Source organism: Amborella trichopoda, chromosome 2 (genome assembly GCF_054954075.1).
Source record: "Amborella trichopoda isolate Santa Cruz 75 chromosome 2, AtrichopodaSantaCruz75HAP2 v2.0, whole genome shotgun sequence".
NCBI classification, from domain to species: Eukaryota; Viridiplantae; Streptophyta; class Magnoliopsida; order Amborellales; family Amborellaceae; genus Amborella; species Amborella trichopoda.
The window spans coordinates 6175474-6196168 of record NC_142337.1 but is presented as its reverse complement, the minus strand read 5'-3'; the positions used below and the strand labels follow the sequence as shown (position 1 = coordinate 6196168).

At 35.9% G+C, this 20695-nt stretch overlaps 2 protein-coding genes across 13 annotated transcripts; both read left to right on the top strand.

Annotated features, from left to right (window-relative positions):
- The first annotated feature begins 523 nt into the window (after window positions 1–523).
- On the top strand, window positions 524–12234 carry LOC18443133 (uncharacterized protein At4g15545). 12 transcript variants are annotated; one of them, XM_020672878.2, is made up of 11 exons: window positions 524–664; window positions 1538–1894; window positions 3293–3361; window positions 6493–6546; window positions 6846–6918; window positions 7065–7145; window positions 7523–7780; window positions 8529–8574; window positions 8679–8757; window positions 9368–9500; window positions 11999–12234. In XM_020672878.2, the coding sequence occupies exons 2-10, from the start codon at window positions 1604–1606 to the stop codon at window positions 9458–9460; spliced, it is 1044 nt and encodes a 347-aa protein (XP_020528537.1). In that variant the 5' UTR covers window positions 524–664; window positions 1538–1603; the 3' UTR covers window positions 9461–9500; window positions 11999–12234. The 12 variants fall into 12 exon arrangements, with proteins under 12 accessions (XP_020528537.1, XP_088713734.1, XP_006853393.1 ...); XM_088857608.1 differs by having other exon boundaries at window positions 11810–12234; XM_006853331.4 differs by having other exon boundaries at window positions 525–664; window positions 1596–1894.
- Window positions 12235–15541: 3307 nt separating this feature from the next.
- Window positions 15542–19553, top strand: PSAF (photosystem I subunit F). Its single transcript, XM_006853330.4, has 2 exons — window positions 15542–16371; window positions 19392–19553. Exon 1 carries the CDS (start codon window positions 15647–15649, stop codon window positions 16325–16327), a length of 681 nt encoding a protein of 226 aa, XP_006853392.1. The 5' UTR covers window positions 15542–15646; the 3' UTR covers window positions 16328–16371; window positions 19392–19553.
- Window positions 19554–20695: the final 1142 nt, after the last annotated feature.

Below are 20695 nucleotides of genomic sequence, written 5' to 3'. Positions count from 1 at the left end.
CATTTACATATCTAATTATGAATTTTTTAACTTAAAAAATAGTTCAAATCAAGTAAATTTATAAACACGTGAAAATCTTGAAAATGTATGAGGCAGATAATGCATTGCAAGATGCACTATTTGTGAGACTTAAAATATTTATTTTTTCAAATATTCATACATCTCGATGTCAAGATGATCAATTAGAAGCTTTATAATAACAAAACAACTTTTTTCTTATGGTTTTTGAAGTACACCTTACTTCTACATTTTAAAGTTCAAACCTTATATAAATTTTTTTCTCTTAAAAACATAAGGATATTATCATAATTTACCTATTTTTAATACTGCAAATTGAAAAATATTAGCTTAAAATTCACTAAATACTATTTTTCTCTCACTCATACTTTGTTTATTGGATTGAAATGGAGAGCAATAGACTTATATTTTTAGTGGGTTTATTTTTTCCCCCACTTATTTTTGCCCCTAAGTTTTCAACATTTTGGAGGGAAACTATTTTACATTCAAACGAGCACCACAATTTATAATGATGGCAAATAAAAAGGGGCCCAGCTTTTCAAACCAAAAACAACTTCCCCTTTTCTTTATGACATATATATATATTCCTAATTATTTCTCCTAAATCTTGCTACCTTCCCAAATTTATTCCACTGCCAAATTCCAGGTATCTCTCTCTCTCTCTCTCTCTCTCTCTCTCTCTCCTGTTCTCTGTCTGTTTTTTGGGGGTAAATTCTCTCTCTTTCTCTCTGTCTTTGACTCTCTCTCAGTACTTCTCTCTGTGTGGTCCTATTTTCAAACCCATTTCTTTATGATTTAAGTTGTTCTGCGTATTCCCTATGATTTGAGTTTTCAGGTCACGCCATTGCTGTGATGCCAACTGTCCTTGATTTGGTCTCTGGTCATTTCATTTTAAGTTTCATTCATGAATTGGGTTTCTGGTTTTGTATTGACTTTTCATCAAAATTCAGGTTGGAACCTTATTGGCTTAGATTCTGGCTTGTTGGACAAATTTAGAGTTTGAATGTTGATGGGTGTCTGGTTTTTCAACTTGTGTTTCCGTGGAGATTTAGGTATTTTGCAGTTTTGTGTTGATTCTGCTGTGGGCTTGAATTTAACTCTTTGCGATTTTTGTTCCTGAATAATGGTTTGGGTTGGATTTTGTTTGTTAGGGCACATAGTTGCTTTGATGGGCTTCTGGTTTGGGTATTTTGTTGGGTTTTATTAGTGGTTCAATTCCCTTGTATTTGTTCTCAATAATTGATATGGGTTTGATTTTATTTATTTATTGGTAAGAAAGTGAAGTCTCTGTGTGGTTAATCGCTATCCTCTCTCTTCCCCTCTGTTTTTGGGGTGTATTTTCTTGGGGTTTTGATCTCTCTCTGTTTCATGGGTTTTTTTGCTTTCCATTTGAAGCTCTTTTTCATTTTATTTGTTCTATGATGATCTCTAGATTTTTGAGTTTATCATTTTTGTTTCCCTCTCTCTTTCTCTACCTGATTATTTTATTTATTAATTGGTAATCTTCTTTCTGAATCAGAGTGATAAATTTTCTTAACAACGTAAATTTCACTTGCTGAAAATTGGGGTGACGTTAGGGGGAATAATGACCCACAACAGTATCTACAGTAGCTTGAATGGTGCTGATTTTCATCTGCCCGATGAGATTCTTTCGGTCATTCCAACTGACCCATATGATCAGCTCGATTTGGCTAGGAAGATCACATCAATGGCCATTGCCTCGCGCGTCTCAAAGCTTGAATCAGAGGCAGGGAGGCTGAAGCAAAAGCTTGCTGAAAAAGATCGGATGGTTTTCGAACTTCAGGAGAAGCTTGCACAAATGGACCAGATTCTGCAGGAGAGTAATACACGCTTGCGGACTGCCCTTGACGAAAATGTATGTATGCATTTTTTTTTTCTTTTAAACTGAAAGCTCGTGTGAATTCATGGTTCTTAGTTGCTTGTTCTAACTTCTGGCCCGCCCGTTAGGAACAATTGCTCACACACAAGGTTGTCAGTATGATAATATAGTGAGAGGAAACCATTTATAGCTATTGTTCACCCAAAAAACAGCAAAAATTAATAGTTATGCCTAAATTGGTGAACTATTATTTTCCATCGCCATGGAATAAGAATATGTAAAGGTCCTGTACCATTAATAGCCTTCAAGGAATTCCATTGTTACTATCTTTGTGTTTTATTTATTTATTCTCTTGTTTCTGTTTTGAATACGTAATTTTGCAGCAATTGTAATAGTTTTTTGTGATTTTTTCAAGTGGAGATTTGAGTCCACTAGTAGTAGTGATATTGTTGAATTCATATAAACTACTTGTCTTATGTGCACTGTCCCTTGAGCTTCAGCTTAGCGGTAGACATATTGGTTTTGGTGAGGGAGTTCAGAATTCATATAAACTACTTGTCTTATGTGCACTATCCCTTGAGCTTCAGCTTAGTGGTAGACATATTGGTTTTGGTGAGGGAGTTCAATGCCTGGAACCCTTGATGTTTGTCCCGAAACGCTCAAACAAGCTACCTAGCCCTTTTTTTACTGGTTATATAATACATATGTATTCACTTATCATGTACGCACATGAAATTCATTTCATATATTCATTTTTTTCCCTCTTTTCTCTGTATGGTAATACATGCACAATTACTAATTAAACTGTGTTTTGCAAGGAAAATTTAAAATGCCCAAGGGCCTGTGCTGAACTTCTCTTTTTCTGATGATTACAAATTTGACACTGTGATCTTTACTCATTTTATTACATTTCGAGTTCATATTTCCCACCCCAATCATTTTGGGCTGCACGTGATATAGGGTTTCATGGAAAAGTTGTTGATCTGATATAGCTTAACTCTCCCTCTTTCTCTTCTCATTTTCTTATGGTGGGTGGAGTAAGGGTTATGGGGTCTGAAGTGTAAATGGCGTATGTATAGCCTCTTATGGTACACTATATTCTTACTAATATGCCTTAATACTTGTGGGTTTCAGTAGTCTTCTAAAAACATCGTTGGACTCTGTCTTTGCATATTACTCGATTGATGATGTTCATTGAAGATGTTCTGAGTAATATTAACATTGGGGTCTGTCCAATGTGTAGGATGTTATCTGAATCTCTTTGTTTAACCATTGATTTGTTGTTCACTGGCATGGCAATTTGTGCTAAATAAATGTTTATAGTTAATTCCTTAAGTTTTAATTTTATTTTGTTGTTTGATTTTCATGTGGGAGTTATACTTTTGAAATTAGAAACTGAACTGGTTTATACAACTGTATTCCTAATTCTTGCAGATCAAACTTTCCAACGAGAGGGACACTCTCACCTTGACCACGAAAAAATTGAATAGGGATCTGGCAAAGGTGAGCATCTTCTTGAAAGTAAATGGACCAGCTCTTCTTTATTATAACACTTCTTAGATGCTTTTTATGCTTAGATGGGCTTGTTTCGGGTCACAGGTGATCTTTGTGTTCTCCGTGTTTGTTCTTCTCCTATTTTTTTGAAGTTATTGTCCTTTTGTGGTTCACATGGTCTTGGGTGTTCAAGCCTAAATTACTTATCATTGTTGTTTCCAACATGTTATTCTAGCATTTACTTTTATGTGGGGTTTTTGATCAAGTAGAGATAGGTTATATCTTGTTTCCAATAAATTTATCTGATTATTTCCATTATATAGCTTCTAGATGTGATTTTTTTTTTCTTTCTTTGAACTCTGTAACAATCCTTTGTTCTGTAGATATTTTGGAAGAAATTTTTTCGAGTTCAATGTTTGTCTTTGTCATGAGTTTATTGGTTGAGTTTTTATGCTTTTGTTTATCAGGCGTTCTAATGCTTATGTTTTCCAAAAGCTGGCCGACATACTTTATGAAATGCACCAAAATTTTCAGGTGTGATTTTGGATCTCTTAAGGTACGTAGTACCAAGTGGGAACATAAATGTTGAGCAGAGTGGGGTGTGAAGGAGATGGACGCTAATGTTTAAAAATGTGGAACAGGCCTTGGATCCTGGTGAGGCTCTAGCCTGAGTCTGCTGGTTTGACATGGCCGAATTATACCAAGACTTTGTTGAAGACTTCAAAAAATAACAAAAAAAAGGGCCAGAAAAGGTGAGGGTTGGGAGTCCCGAGCTACCTCGGGACTCTCCTGGGTGCCAAACCCTAAGTCAGTCTGGCAGGTTTTCAAGCATTCATTGAAGCAAATGCTTCTTTCAAATAATGATTGCACTCGTAGGTGTACATTCGGTTATTAGGGTGAATAGAAACCTAAAAAGTTGTACTATCTCGAGACTCTGGCGGTGGCTGCCACTGGATAATACTATACTTAAATCAGGTAATGCCAAGAAGGAGTGCAATGTGGATATTGAAACTTCTCTTGAAGGATGAGGTAAATGATTTAATGTTCAGATTGGGCGAGGACCGAATTTTGACGTTCATCTTCGTCTGTTCTTCCAATCCAGTCATTCGTAGAGTCGAGAAAAGGAAACGGTATATCGAATTGGTTGAAGTGACAATTAACACTTCTTTGTAAGGAATGCATTTTTTTTGTGAACTATGTCATTTTCCCAAATGTTTGGAATATTTAGTTCTGAACTGTTTTTATGGATTGAAAGTCATGAACCTCATTAATGAGAATGAGGAAGATCTGTTATAAGAGTTATAAAAGCTTGTTGATGACGAACTTTCTTTGATCTGAGTGATGAGAATCTTACAAATTACAGTTCCCTTTTGGGATTAAGCTGAAAATATCAATGGATGATGAGGGTTAATGAAGAATTGAAGAACCTGTAAAAAACATCCAGTGATGAGTTGATGGATATAGTGATACAACTGAGTGGGACACTTAAGGTATACATAAAACTAACAGTGTCATGCAAATTGGCTTTGAGCTCCTACGTACAACAATTTACTGATCTAATTTGGAGGGTTTTTCGTTGAAGGCTTAACCAGATATTGTACAGCATAAATAAGAGGGCACGTGTGTGTGTGGCAAATTTATATAGGTATTTAAGAATGCACGTAAATCCTTTCCGTCAGGAGCACGAAAGTGACCTTCATTTGGTAATTTGGTAAGTAAAATGCATAGATATTTCATTTTTTATAATCTAAAGGGACATGAAGAAATGTGCTGATTTGTGCATGAAGATTTACTGGTGAAGTGGCTATTGTTAAATTGTTTTATGATATCACAGTCACACAACCTTGTTTACATAAAAGTTGTTCGTTGGAGATATTTAAGTTTTTGTCATCTAAATGGATATGGAGGCGTGATGATTTTGTGCATGAAGATCTCAATGCTACAGTGGCACTTGCAATATTCTTTTTGGTTTCTCACAGCCTTTGGTGACATGAATGTTATATGTGTTTTTAGTTTGTTGTATATCCTGCTGGTGATTGCTGCTAGGAAACTTTGTGCAAGATCTATGTCTGATGGGATTGGGGTGATAGGCATCATGTTTGACAAGTCACTTTTGTCATCTGGATAATGACTTTAATGATCATCTGTGTTATATAGGAGCTTTTAATGTGCTCGATAATAATGTGAGCAAGGCGGTAGTACCCTGTAGTCCATTACATCTTGCTCCTGGCATGGTATAGGAATACTTGATATCCTTGTAAACTAAACTCCCTTTATATCATAGATGCCAGCTTATGTCAACTGATAGTATTGTGATTTATTGAACTTTGACCATACATATTAGTTTGGCGATCATGTATCTCTTTTGCCATACCTTACAAGATCAAATTTTGTACTAGTTTTGGGTCAATGAATTATCCAAAAATCAAAATCTGGCTCACGGTGCGGTGAAGTTCAGTTGATTCATGGATACATTAGCTTAGATGGAATCTCTCTGCTCTAGTTTCATCTCCCTCCTGTAACTTGGTCTCATGAATTAAGGAATGGGGCACATATTGGTAACATTCGTTGTAAGTTTGTTATTTGATGCATTTGTGTGCGCGTGCGCATGTGCATGTATGCACTAAAGCATGCATGCACAACACCCACTAGTAGGAAGCCCATGTAATGCACTCACTTAATTTGAGAATTATTTTAAATTTTCTCACTACTAGTTTGCCCTCCAAAAGAATTCTCATATTTATCTTATCAAATCATTCAAAACTCCATTTATTTAATATGAATATTTGATTTAGAAAGATGTCACTGTGGAGGGGAGCTCCCGCATCTGCCTTGCTTTTCATTAGGAAGCAAATCTGCTCTCTAACATCTTCCTCACTCTCCCATTCGAGAAAACCTCTTAGTTACCTACCATCAATCTAGGAGTTTCATTATTTACTGTCCTATTGAAGTAGGATATTCAGACTTCAGAGCTCAGGTCTCCAGTTTAAGAAATTGTGGGTTGTGGTATTTTTCCTCGTCGCCTAACAAAACATGGCTAATGTTCTAACAATTCTTGGTTGTCCATGGCTGTTATTGCATTACTTTTATGCTTAACTTTATATGCTACACATGGATTGACAAACTTGTTATCTCTACAGTTGGAGACCTTCAAACGGCAGCTTATGCAGTCTCTGAGTGATGATAGTACATCAGTAAGATCGTTAATCTAGAATTCGAATTTCATATATTGCTTGCTATTAGAATGTCCTTTGGATTCTCTCTTTCTCTCTCACCTGCGCAGCACTCCCCAGATTTTTAGTACTCAATAAAGACCAATAAGAACCTCCAAGAAGGGGAAAAATAGAATGGTATTTTAGAAGAAAAAGAAAAATGCAGGGGCTGTACTGCACATTTAACATTTATGGGATTATGTGTATGTAGAACCTCGTTGCGCTGAAGTAATGTACTTCCAATAGCTCTTAGTTGGTGCCTTTTTTATGTGTTTCTTTAGCAAGCAGAAACTGTTGATATTGGGACGTGTGATCAGTCAGTTGCCAAATCATCTGTTGCCACTTCTGTAAAGGGTATGTCATCCTGGTTGTATACCTCCAACCTTTTCTTGTTACTATAATAGTGAGGACTAATGCATGGTTTCTTTATTTTGTGTGTATCCTGTGAACTTTATTTCAATGTAATGTTTTGTATTTCACGCCTATCTTTGACACAATAGATGAGGAGTCGGACAGTTACAGTTCGACAATGCAACTCCAGAGGGTTCCTTCAACAGATATGGGCAATTCCGTTCAAGATGGTATGATAAAAAAAATGTTATTGTCATTTTTTTTTTTCAAGCCTCATGAGTAGTAGACTCCGTATTATGTCTGTTAGAATCGGGAAACAAAATTCCGTTGGATTGATGAGTATTTGATGCTATGATGAACAGTGGACAGTGTGCGACCTGCCATTGGGGTTGTGTCCTTTTCTGGTGCTTCCCACATGCACTTTCTATCACTTTCCATCATTTCAGTCAGACTTGACTCCAATAGACAAATGGTTTCCATAGTCCATTAGATCACATCATGCTTTATCCATATAAGTAGCATCCATTCTTTGCTTTTTGTAGTCTTCGATTTTGATATGGGTTCTAACTTTAATATTCTGTGCTTGTTTTGTGGGTTTGTGTCGCAGCATCACGGCAATTGGGGCAAAGGTTTTCTATAACACCATACATAACACCACGGCTTACTCCAACTGGAACCCCTAAAGTGGTATCGACAGGAGCTTCCCCCCGAGCTTTATCAGGTGCTGGCTCTCCAAAAGTAGCATCTGGCTCAACTTCACCAACAAAATCCCACTATGAAGGGAGGTCAAACTTCTCATCTTGGTACCCACCAAGTCAGCAATCCTCTGCCCCGAGCTCTCCCCCTTCTGGACGTGCTATTCCAGGTATTTAATGCATATTATGAAAACCCCTCCCTCCCCCCCGCACTACATGGAAGGTATACTATACACATACTGTGTATAGTATACCACACAAATGGGTGTACCATCATCTGACATTGACTACTAACGATGGAGATGAATCACTGTTTTGACAATGGGATATGGGCAAATGGCGGACATTCATGGGATGCTTGATTTATCTTCGTTCTGTTGTTGGGGATGGTCAGTTGATGGCTGCCTGTGTTTGTATACTTTTGGCTACTTTCATTTGTTATTATGATGGTATTTTACCCCCATTTAAGGGTAATCTAGTAGTGCTTCTAAATTATGTCTCCTATGATTAATTAACTTAGATGCTCGTATTTATGTAACTATGAATTTCTTCAATGTATTTGTTCTAAGCTTTAGTTCTTTTGTAACTTCCCCCAAAAAAAAAAAATAACGGAAGAAACCTTAAGTTTTCTTGCCAATTATATATTGATTGATTAAAAGAGTCCTGACAATAACAACATATTGAGCACGGATTCTATAGAATTATAAAATTTGACATTTTCTTTTCTTTCATTCATCTTTTGGCTTTTTGTTAGCCATTTCTTTGTAGTTTCCATATACTGAGTTTTGATTGTGCAACTAATGACATCTTTGCGTGCTGGTGTCATCCTAATTTCCTTTCTCGTGTTAAGCTTGTAGGTCCCTTCCATTTGAATAGAATTTGTTTACTTTTCTTTTTAATCTAATGAATCCTTTGTAGCCCGCACTCCTCGCATTGATGGGAAGGAGTTCTTTCGTCAAGCCAGGTTCGTTTCTTAAACTATTTTTTAAACTCTCTCTCCATCATGGCAATGACATCTAGCAAGCCTTCTAAAATTGTTCAGTAGCTGATTTTTTTTCCGTTATTCAGGAGTCGTCTATCTTATGAACAGTTCAGTGCATTTTTGGCCAACATCAAGGAGCTCAATGCCCATAGGCAAGGCCGAGAGGTAATAGCACCCTTGCCACCAGAGATTTTGTCATCATCATTCAGGTGCATAATTATAATCCAATGGCATATGGAAAGTGTACCCCAGTAGGCCCATCAATGTCCCATGAAGTGCCGGATGGTGGAGATATAGTGGGATTCACCGTAGGGATCATGTCTTCTTTCGATGGGTTTTACAGTCTGGCATCTATTTAATTGGACAGTGATAACCCAACTGCACAAATGTCCATGTTACATAGATTATTATTGTTATTATGAAAATTTATCAATATGCACACGAAAGATCAATGGTTTAACATTTTACCCATATCTTGATTTAATTTCGAAGTAACCATCAAAATACAAATGGCCATGAGTTGGAATTGTTGGAAAGGGGCAAATTATTAAATTCTTGAGTGGTTAGGTGCATTTTGATGAATAACCCTTATTATTATTATTATTGTTATTATTATTATTATTATTATTATTGTTTGTACTATTGGTACGATTGAGTATTAATGGAAATTGGGGTTTGAGCCTGAAACCATAAAGTCTAGATCAAGAACTCCATTTGACTACCCAATACTGGCATACTGAATATATCTGGGTTGAATGCTTTATACTCGATGCAGGAAACTCTGAAGAAAGCGGAAGAAATATTCGGCCAAGATAACAAAGATCTTTACTTGTCCTTCCAAGGGCTCCTCAATCGAAGCGCATCATAGGTTTTATCTTCATACATGTGAAACAAATTCATCATATTAGGTAAGGCACCTACCCTGTATTTCTACCTTTTTCTCATGTAGTAGTGTCGATTGGGGTGGGAATTTATTCGGACCCAACCCGGTCCCAGTTTGGGCATGGGTCCAAGATTTGGACCTGGTTAGTTGGGATTGGTTGTCTTAAAATATTATATAATATTTTTTCTATATAAATTTATAAAGGCTAATATAGTAATATATACATACTGTTTTATCTTCTTCTTTCGACACTCTTCTTTTTATAGCCTCAACCCTTTTAAGGTTATATATATATATATATATATATATATATATATATATATATATATATATATATATGGAAAAAGATAGGATGTGCAGGCTCATGTATTTAAGCTATGTACACCAACGGTGATGAGGCACGGGTCATAAAATCGACGTTGAATGATAAAGCTTAAAATTCAAACGCGCCCATTAAATACTCGTATTCTCTCTCTGACACCCGACTCTCTGTCTCCTCATGTTTAGTGGCGCACGTTGTATACAAGGCACATTGTTTCTCTTTGCCCAAGTTTCCTCTTTCTCTCTCCCCATCAACCAGAGTAAAACGTCTTTTTCTATGCCCTGCCGCTCCTCCTCTTTCTCGCCCCCTCCCCCAACACGAGCATCTTACTCTCCATCTCTGTATTGCCTTCAAAGACTAAAATTATTTAGAAAATGACATCAACAACCCATCTAGGTAGACAAGACTAAACTTGTCGTATAGAAAGTGAGAAAGGGATGATGTATCCTTTTTATATTATTTCTAGTGTTTCAAAACTTGGATCGGTGGAGCAGATCATTTACTCATATCTGTGTCGGATTGTTGGATTGTTTGATTGTGATCCAAATCAGATCAGAATCAGTGATCTAAAACTATTTAAAAAGTACGTGAAAAAATGTTAAAATTAAAATAAGAGTTTATGCGATGGGGATTAAGAATGAACCAAAAAAACATTCGACAAGTTCAAAAAAAAAAAAATGGAAATAAAAATATGTAACGGGGGTTTTAGGGTGGAATAGGTCCGAGACCTATATCATTCTAGAATTGGTTCGATCCTAATCCATATCCAATGAAATCGGCGATCTGGAACAGAAATTGTTAGGTTTTAAAACACTGGATTTTTTACGAGGGCGCCTGTGATCAGGTATCTACTGGGCATGCCTTAAATGCAAAGTATATTATGGATCCATATGACCACAAAATACCCATGCTCCATCTGTCATGATCACCCTCCACTCATTGGACTTGTGAATGAAATTCGAGTCGTATCACTTGGATTAGGGAATGGTATGGTGGTTCCCTTTCTTGCCATCAACTATGAATTAATTGGATGAGAATTTTCACTGTAGATTTTTGAATGATGATATGAGGTGATACACAGATGGGGAGGAAGATGCTCGTGTTGGGGGAGGGGGAGGAGAGAAAGCGGACCGGCAGGGCTTAGCAAAAGAGGTTTTACTCATGAGGAGAGAGAGAAACCTTGGGCAAAGAGTGAGAATGTGTCTCGTATACAACATGTCCCATTAAACATGAGGAGATTCACCGTTGATTTTATGACCTGTGCCTCATCACTGTTGGTGTACATAACTTAAATACACGAGCCTGTGCATCTTATTTTTTTCCATATATATATATATATATATAGAATAGATGCTGTCAGCCCATGGGCTGATTGCTACAGTATTAGCCAATGGTTCAGATTGAATCTGGATCGATCTGACGGTCACGACGTTATTTCGTATATCAACTTTCATTTTTCTTTTTACAAATCTTAATCACTTGAAAATTTAGACGTACATTCTATTCAACTTTCATTTTTCTTTTTACGAATTATTTTTTTTATATTTTTATTAGATTCTAATATTTTTTAAGAATAGATGTTCAAAATTTCAATATTTGGATTTGTATAAAAAAAAATAAAAATTTAAATACAAAATGAGGTCGTGACCATTGGATTGGGTCTTTATTCAATTTGAGCCATTGGTTGATACTGTAGCTGTCAGCCCACATGGGCTGACATGATCTTTTCCCCTATATATATATATATATATATATATATATATATATATATATATATATATATATATATATATATATATATATATATATATAGGTTTGTAAACATTTATCATTTTTTCTTTGGAATCTTCCTATTAAGTCTTAAAATGAGAAAATTGATAAATTATTGCCCAAATCTTCTTATTAGTTACTTACATATTTTTGGTAATTTTTAGTAATTTTTGGGTACATATCTTTAGTTAGTTTTTTAATTTTAAGTAATTTTTTATTTTTTTGTATGTATAATCCATTAGGTAGGGGTCGACCTGGATCCTACCCGACCCATTCCCGCCGCTAGTGTCGAAACTATTTCAGCAAAGCCATTATGTCCAACATCAAATCTCTCTCATTTATTGAAATATTGAAATTGATTCTAAATTTGGCTGAAATTTCCTTAGTATAAGTACTGACCATGTTATGGCGTTGCTGCTTTGGTACATCAGTCAATGATTGGGATGCAAGACAATGTATGCAATCCATCGGTTGATTGGCTTTGGATTTCAGTTTTGAAAGGAGGAAATGTTTGATGCTGATTTTGAGTGCAATTGCTAAGTTGAATGTGATCTAAGTTTGTTTTTATAGAATGGAAAGGCATGATAATGTTTGCCTTTTTCAAGGATAATACTTTTTTTATTTGGGGCAGAGAAGGTGTTGTAAATGAAAGGCCCATTTTTCATAATTTTTATTAGTCTCAATGGTTCTCTATCAAGTTTGTATAGTTAGAACCAGACATGATTATATTTGCGGGACAAAATATAGTTTATTTTATTTAAGCCTAGGGAGTAATCCAAACTTAAATAAAATGAAAATGAAGAGAGTGAAATAATGGGTTCATCCAAAACGGGTTCAACCAAAATTAGTTCCACAATAAGCTCCAAGAAAGGGAGTTTCAGACCTAATACTTAAACAGTGACCTAACCAATTTTATCCTAGTAATGTCCTTTTAAGTATGGTTGTGGTTTGCATGAGGTTGCAACTTTAATCTATGAGTTTAAGGTGTACCTCCAAACTTTGTTGAGATGCAATTTTGGTACAAAATTTTTAGGATGGTGTGAAAATTTATTTTTATCTCTAATGATAAAATGGCCTTTAGAGAGAGGAAATACTAAAATAACAGGTAGAGAAAGAAAACATGAGTGAGGAAAAAATGGCAGTTAGAGAGAGAAAATACTAAAATAACAGGTAGAGAAAGAAAACATATTTGTGAGGAAACAATGGGTAGAGAGAAAATCATGGGTAGAGTGAGAACACAATAGACAACAAAGAACAGTAGAGAGAGCGAGGGCAATGGAGAAAGAGAGCACTAAAAGGAGAGAGAATAGTAGAGAGGACAGTGCATAGGGAAACCAGTGGAGAGAGAGAAAGAAAACCAGTTGAGAGAGAAAGAGCGAACAGACGAGAGAGAGTGTAAAATCTATAGAGAGGGAAGACAGTAGAGAGAGAGAGAGAGAGAGAGAGGAAGGTTGTGTACACATTTTTTCGAAAATGAATATCAACAACCCATCTAGGTAGAAAAGACTAGTGAGAAATGGATGATGTATCCTTTTTATATTATTTCTAGCGTTTCAAAACTCGGATCGGTGGAGCGGATCATTTACTCACATATCTATGTCGGATTGTTTGATTGGCGATCCAGATCAGATCAGAATCAATGTTCTAAAACTATTTAAAAAGTACATGAAAGAATGTTAAAATTAAAATCAGAGTTTATTCGATAGGGATTAGAATGAACCAAGAAAAAAAAACATTAGACAAGTTCAAAAAAAAAAAAAATTGGAAATAAAAATATGTAATGGGGTTTGAGGGTGGAATAGGTTCGATACCTATACCATCCTATAATCGATTCGGTCCTAACCTATATCCAATTAGATCAGTGATCCGGACCAGAAATTGTTAGGTTCTAAAACACTGGATTTCTGACGAGGGCCCCTGTAATCAGGTATCTATTGGGCGTGCCTTAAATGCGAAGTATATTATGATCCATATGACCACAAAATACGCATGCTCCATCTGTCATGAACGCCCTCCACTCATTGGACTTGTGAATGAAATTCGAGTCGTATCACTTGCATTAGGGAATGGTATGGTGGTTCCCTTTCTTGCCATCAACTATGAATTAATTGGATGAGGATTTTCACTGTAGATTTTTGAATGATGATATGAGGGGCAAGGGTCGCCATGGCCGAGCTTGCATGCAGTGACATTTCAAATCTCATCTTCAGAAATTGGTAGGACCTGAAACTGCAAATCAGAATCCTGGACCTCCTTGATAGTGGATCGTAGAAAGAATTGACCTCGGGTCAAGACTGTAGAAGCTGGGTTTTCATAGCACGACGTTGCAAGTTCCATTCGACTTTGTCGAAAAAAGAAAGATAGTGGATTTTAGAAAAATAAATAAGCATGTAAAACATACTCTTGTTCCGATACGATCTGGCGCATTAGTACTAGTAACCCATGTAAATCATACGCGTGTTAATGCACACTTTGTAGTTGCTCCGGTCGACAAAAGATCTACTTGGGAGGATTTTCTTAATTTGAAGTTGCGGTCTAATTTTGAGTTACAGTCTACTTTAGAATTACAAGATTAGCACTTCCAATGATTTTGAATTCCTAAACATGTAAATTTTTCTAATTTAAACTGTCTTTGTACATTTTTAGAGTATTCTTTTAGGTCGATCTAGATTGTTATTTTTAATTAAAAATATATATAATAAAACTATTTATTTTTTATATAAAGTGGCCAGAGAGTGTATACTATAAGATTATTTTTTTTTTGGTATAGGCAGGTCATATTACTTAGCTATTAGATGTGAAATTTGGGATCAAAAATTTCAAAAATATTTTTTTTAGAACTTTGAGTGTAGTCAATAGGGCATCCCCGAGCCACCAATTCCACATCCAACTTATTCCAATCCTTTTTGAGTTTATTGCAATTTCTTTACGTGCAATAAAATTTCGTGAAATTTTTTTTTTAAAGAAAAATAAAAAAAAAAAAATTTCCGATTGTGACCACCTTGTAATACCTAATTAAGTTTGCGAACCTCCTTTGTGTCATTGAGAGAGAGAGACGTGGGGTCATGGCATGTGGATGGCAGAAGCACCACACACTACGTTCGTTTAGAGTAATCATTTACTGACAAGAAAAATATATCCCGCCAAATCGATAAAGACGGCATATCGTGTGTTCCTGCTGGAGCACAATGTACGTATACTCTCTCATCCAAGAGGCCTATTTGGAAGGATATTATCCAAAATAAATTATGGACTGTTACGTTTTAGGAGAAAGTTTATATAAGGGTGAGGCCCTGATCAATCAACTTAAAGCGCGCTTCAAAAATTTTCAGTAGGAGAGATTGGTCTTGATGCTAAAAAATCCTCTAATTGATTATCTCAAATCAAGATAAATGGACATGAGAAAAATTGAATCTTAAGTCTAAGAAATAGTGCATCTTGCAAGGTGTTTTTGGACAATCAATTTTTAAAATTTCCCAAGTGTTCGTAGATTTGTTAGACTTATGAAGAGTTAACCTTTATAATTAGAGATGAAAATAAATCTTCTGGCCATCACAAAGATTTCCATTATTGAAACATCTTTCGACAAGGTGCATATTACTTTGATTGTTTAGGGCCTCAGCCTTATATAAACCACACCCTTAATTTTGGACATTTTAATTCTAAATGCTTAGATCTGATCATCTAAAAATTAGATATACAAGGGCTTATGAAAATTTCTGCTTTCTGAATTTGGTCCTCAGGATGTTTTATCCCAAAGGCTAAAAATACTTGTACAAAGATTGAGGAAGAGAATTTATAGTTTGCTCCCGCGGGAGCACATAATCATTAGGCTACTGAATTATCCAATCTCTCATTGGATATGGCCCAAACGAAAACCAACATATTCCACCAATGAGAATCACTCGTTGGCCCTCCCCCTTATCCTCACCCCATCTCACTCAAGAGAGAGAGAGAGAGAGAGCGTGTGCCTTACACACACAGTAGAGAGAGAGAGAGCCATTAAACCAGAAATAGGAGCTCTCAAGAGAGAGAAAGCATAGAACACAGAGAGAGAAACTAACCCAACAACCAAAACCATGTCTCTCACCTCTACCATGGTGCCCCGGGGCCTCACCCACTCTCTCTCTAGACCCAATCCCACTTTCTCTCTCCCCCCCAACGCCACCAGGTACAGAGCCCGGTGCTCGTCCTCGACTTCACCCACGTTCGCGGCCGGGCTTGCGCTCGCTGCAGTGCTCGCCGCCTCTCCCATGGCTGCCCCCGAGCCGGCCATGGCCGACATCGCCGGCCTCACCCCATGCAAAGAATCCAAAGCTTTCGCAAAGAGAGAGAAACAAGCAGTGAAGAAGCTTGAGAGCAGTCTGAAGCTTTATGCGCCCGACTCAGCTCCAGCTCTGGCCATTAAGGCGACGATAGAGAAAACGAAGCGGAGGTTCGCGAACTATGGGAAGCAGGGGCTCCTCTGCGGAGCTGAAGGGTTACCGCATCTGATCGTTAGTGGAGACCAGAGACATTGGGGGGAGTTTATAACCCCTGGGATCCTGTTCCTGTACATTGCAGGGTGGATTGGGTGGGTTGGAAGGAGCTATTTGATCGCCATTAGAGATGATAAGAAGCCTACGCAAAAGGAGATTATAATTGATGTGCCTTTGGCCAGTGGGCTTTTGTGGAGGGGGTTCATCTGGCCTGTTGCTGCCCTTAGGGAGTATGTGAATGGGGATTTGGTGGTGGATGATGCTGATGTTACTGTTCTTTAGAGAGACAAACAGATGGGTTCTGCGGATTTGGGCTCATGGGTCAGGTATGTCTCTGTGTTTTCTATGCCCCGCATTTGTAGAATACGGGCCTATTAATAAATCTATATTTTTGAGATGGATTTTTGGACTTAATTTTTAAGAACATAGAAATCTCTAATCCGGAAATATGAAAAAATAGATAAATTTTTAAAATTAAAAGTAATAATTTGAATAAGAAAACATTTGAACCCTTAGTTTCTATTGTATTTAGATGGAACACCTACTTGTATCCATCTTTAAGATAGATTCTTTACCCTTTTTGGATAGCATATGTAGAAATACAGTCCTGCCCCCATAGAAACAATTTTTTATTTGTTGCTCGTATGTTATAATTGATAATTGTATAGACCAATGGTTTAAAAAGCCGATCGGTGATCCGGATCGGGTATCTCAAAAACCGATCCGGATCGGCGAATCGACGATCCGGATAGAGAATCTATTGAATCGGTTGGATTAAAGCTTAAAAAAAATCCGAAAAAATTGTTAAAATTCATTAGAAATATTTTTTTTTAAGAATCCAATAAGAAATGAAGGTGCTACATTATTAACTTTCATTTTTTTCATCAATTTGTGAATATTGAGATGCCCTTTCTCTGTATAAACTTATGTTAACCATTAAATTTGTATCACATAAAAAAAGAATCATAGATAAAATATATAATTATACATGGACTATTATAAAGAGTAGACTCATCAATGAAAGAATGGCCATTAAAATCTCGTTTCGACGAAAAACCCTAATCCGCTAAAAAAATCCAAATTATTACAACCTAACTAACTATAATCCAAAATTATTAAAACCTAACTAATTATAATATTATATACTGAAATTATAATTATTAGTTTACATTTTATAATTATTTTATTAGACAAATAATAACAAATTAAAAATATTTTATTATATTATCTAATTTAAAATGTGTTATTGACAACTGTAAGAAAAATAGTACATTACATGATCTATAATGTAAAAATTAATAAATAAAATAAAAGATTTGGTTATCAATGTAAAAATTAATAAAATGCGTACAAATTTTGGAAATAACACTTCAATTTTTCAAAAATTTATTTTTTTAGGTTTCTATAATAAATTTTGTGAAAGATATTGTTAGTAGAAAGATGGAGATTTCAAATAGAATAAACTTTTTATGTTTTATTTTTTTATGCCTTTCATATTATTTAAAAAAATAATTATACCACTATATACAACAAAAATTAACTGTAATAGAATAAATTAAATTTTTTATTTTTTATTTTTTTATGTTTTTTATATTATTTACAAAAATATTTATACAATATATACAATAAAAACTGTACAACACAAAAAAGTAACGCTCACGGGGAGACTCGACCTTGAGAGGTCACATGGAGAAGCAAAGGTCTTAACCACCACACCACCTTACCATATGTGGTTATAACTTGATGATTAATAGAATATATTTAAATTCCCTTTTCATTTAATGATGTTTGGGAATTATCCCACTTCGAAAGATGGTATTCCACTTTGGTATATAAATACCTATGTAATATAAATTAAAATGTTTGTGTAGAAATATTAGGGTAACCTCACACTTGTCGCACGCGTGCAGGGAGGGAACCAGACAGAACCGGATTGGAACAGGCGATTCTCCTCTAGAACCGGGCGGTTCCTGATTTTGTATCGGAACCGACACGGGCTGTGCCGATTCCCGAGTCGAACCGGACGAGTCCGGTTCGACTCGTCCGGTTCGACTCGCCGATTTTTAAAACACTGGTATAGACTATTAGATACCAAATTGGATGGCTCAGGACGCGTTACAAAGTTAGAGATTTTTTTATTTTAATTTTGGAATTCGAGCCTAGTCAATAACACATTCATAACGACGACCAGATTTGAAATGTATCGGACAAGAATGACTTTGATCTCTTTGCATTAAAAGTAAATGGTCTCCATATATACTTTTCTATAGATCTTCGAATTTTCCTCATTTTTGCTACTAAGTTGGACACTCATGAATGCTGCTAGCATAATGTTTGAAATGCAATTGCTGCTGTCTGTGTTTTTCTAAAGATGGTGGGTCACAAGCTATTGCCCGCTATTTCACAGGGGTCTAGATTTTTTTTAGAGAAATAGTTACTCAACTCCAATACCCATGAAACTGTTGACAATAGATATTGGGTAATAGTATCCGATTCCTTCCCATGTAACAAATTTATGGAAATACATAAAGATCATTTGCTTGTTGAATAAGGAGGTCATAGATCATTTTGATGTAAAATCGGGTAGTTTGGGATATGTGAGTAACTCGACATAAAATTTAATATATTTTGAATATAGCGACATACTTCAATCTATTGGACTTTACATGTAATGCCTATGAGTGTGTCCGACCTCTTTGTACCAAAAGTTAATGATTTTATAGCATACAATCCTTAACCTCCTATCACTATTAGTTTAATGCTTATAAATAGCATGAATTGCAATAATAAGCATGTATAACTCTAATTTGCATTCCATGAGGCCGGGAAATAAATGTACTTATAAAATTGTGAGGCATAACAATGCAATGACTTTAAATAATCCTCAAATTTTATTTAGATTGTGCGATGTGAGATCTCACTGATTTCAGGTGCTAGAAAAAATAATTTGTAATGTAAGCAACCTGATATAAAGCTTTTTTAGTACTAATTCTTGTGCAAATCTCATTTAGTCCATCTCATATTCTTGCTTAAAACTTGTACACATCAATCCAAATAGAGCAGAATGACAGATTAAGATTCGTGTAGCTAACCCTAAATAATTAAAAAAATGTTATGATAATGATTATGGTGAGCGATCCAAATGGAAATAACTACAAAATAAATGACTCCATTTTCTACTCTTTTGTGTATGGAATAATTGTAGCAAAAAGATTGAGAAGCTTAGAAATAACTTTGAATAATAATTCATTAATTTGCATGAGATCATAGCTGCTAGAAATTTGTGGTTTTCATTTCATTTTACATGAGAGGTTTTCCTACTAAAGTTCGCCTTGCATTTTTTCAGATCTGGTGAGTTTGATGCAAGAAGGCAGAAAGATGTCACCTTGTTTATGCGCCAGTGCATGTATCTATACTTTTCCTGTTATATATGTTGTATTTTGCTTGTTTGGACCTGTATTTTCATTATTTTTTCGACTTATGATTCAAACAAAACCAATTGACTGAAGTGGGTACATATGATGTGTGGCTCATTACATGAGAGAAGTTAAGGATCGGTTGCTTTGCATGTATGGTATATCAGGTTAACAAGTAGGGTGAGGTTTCGATAAGGCCCTAGCATAACTGCAACTCAAAACCTCGCTGGAGAACTCACACATGGTGCCTGAGTATAGCGTGATGGCCTACAAATCCATCTAATGTTCAGCCAAATAAAAAAAAAGAGAGGCCTACAAATCAACCGCTGCCCTTGATTCAAATTCGAAGCTCTAAAAATGACGCAGATCTATGAAGGACTTGGAAGGGCTATTTTTAAGGTTTAAAATTTATTCATTTTCTTAGATCCATGTTCATCGAGGGAGACATGACTGATTCGCAGCATTACCGGTACTCAGACTGGTTTTCCCGTCGAGATTTGGGCCTTGACTCTATAGAGCTGGGGTCTTATGAAATACTTCTCTGTAAAAGTATTAGGTTACTTGGTCATATTGAAAGACTCAATAGTGGTAGACCACAATGGCGATAAACAACTAATAGAAGTAGTAATGATCGTAAGAGTTTTAGCTGGTAGATCTAATCTTCCAAGTTCGTCCACCAAATTTTGCAACAACCCTAGTTAGAGGAAAACTCTCTCTGGGCAATGATCTTGTAAGACCAGGTTTTATAAGACTATTCACAGGGGATTTGAATATTCACTATCTCATCATCATCATGAGAGCTTTATCCCAACTATTTGATGTCGGTTATACGAATCTCGGTTATTCTGTCACGTGGTGGTGGACTCGGATGGTGGAGATGGGGTCCTACAAAGCTATTGTCAAGAAATTTTTTCATAAACTCCCAGTATGGTATGAATTTGAGATGTATGTTTTCATAAACCTCTCCTTTATAAAAACATCAAAAGTCCCTTTCAACTTTGGGCTTCTTTTCCTAGGTGAAATAGAAGCATGGTTCTTGTACCTCTGCAAACCAAGGTGTTGTTTCTTTATGAAAACTAGATCCCGGGTTTGTTCTCTCTAAAGAAATTGGGCCAAAATCGATGGGGTTGCTCTCTCTTTGTGAAACAACATTTTTGAGTTTTGCTCATTTTCTTTTGCCGAAACTCACAATATTGGGGGCTCAATATGCCCTGTTTTAGAGCTCCATTTTTGC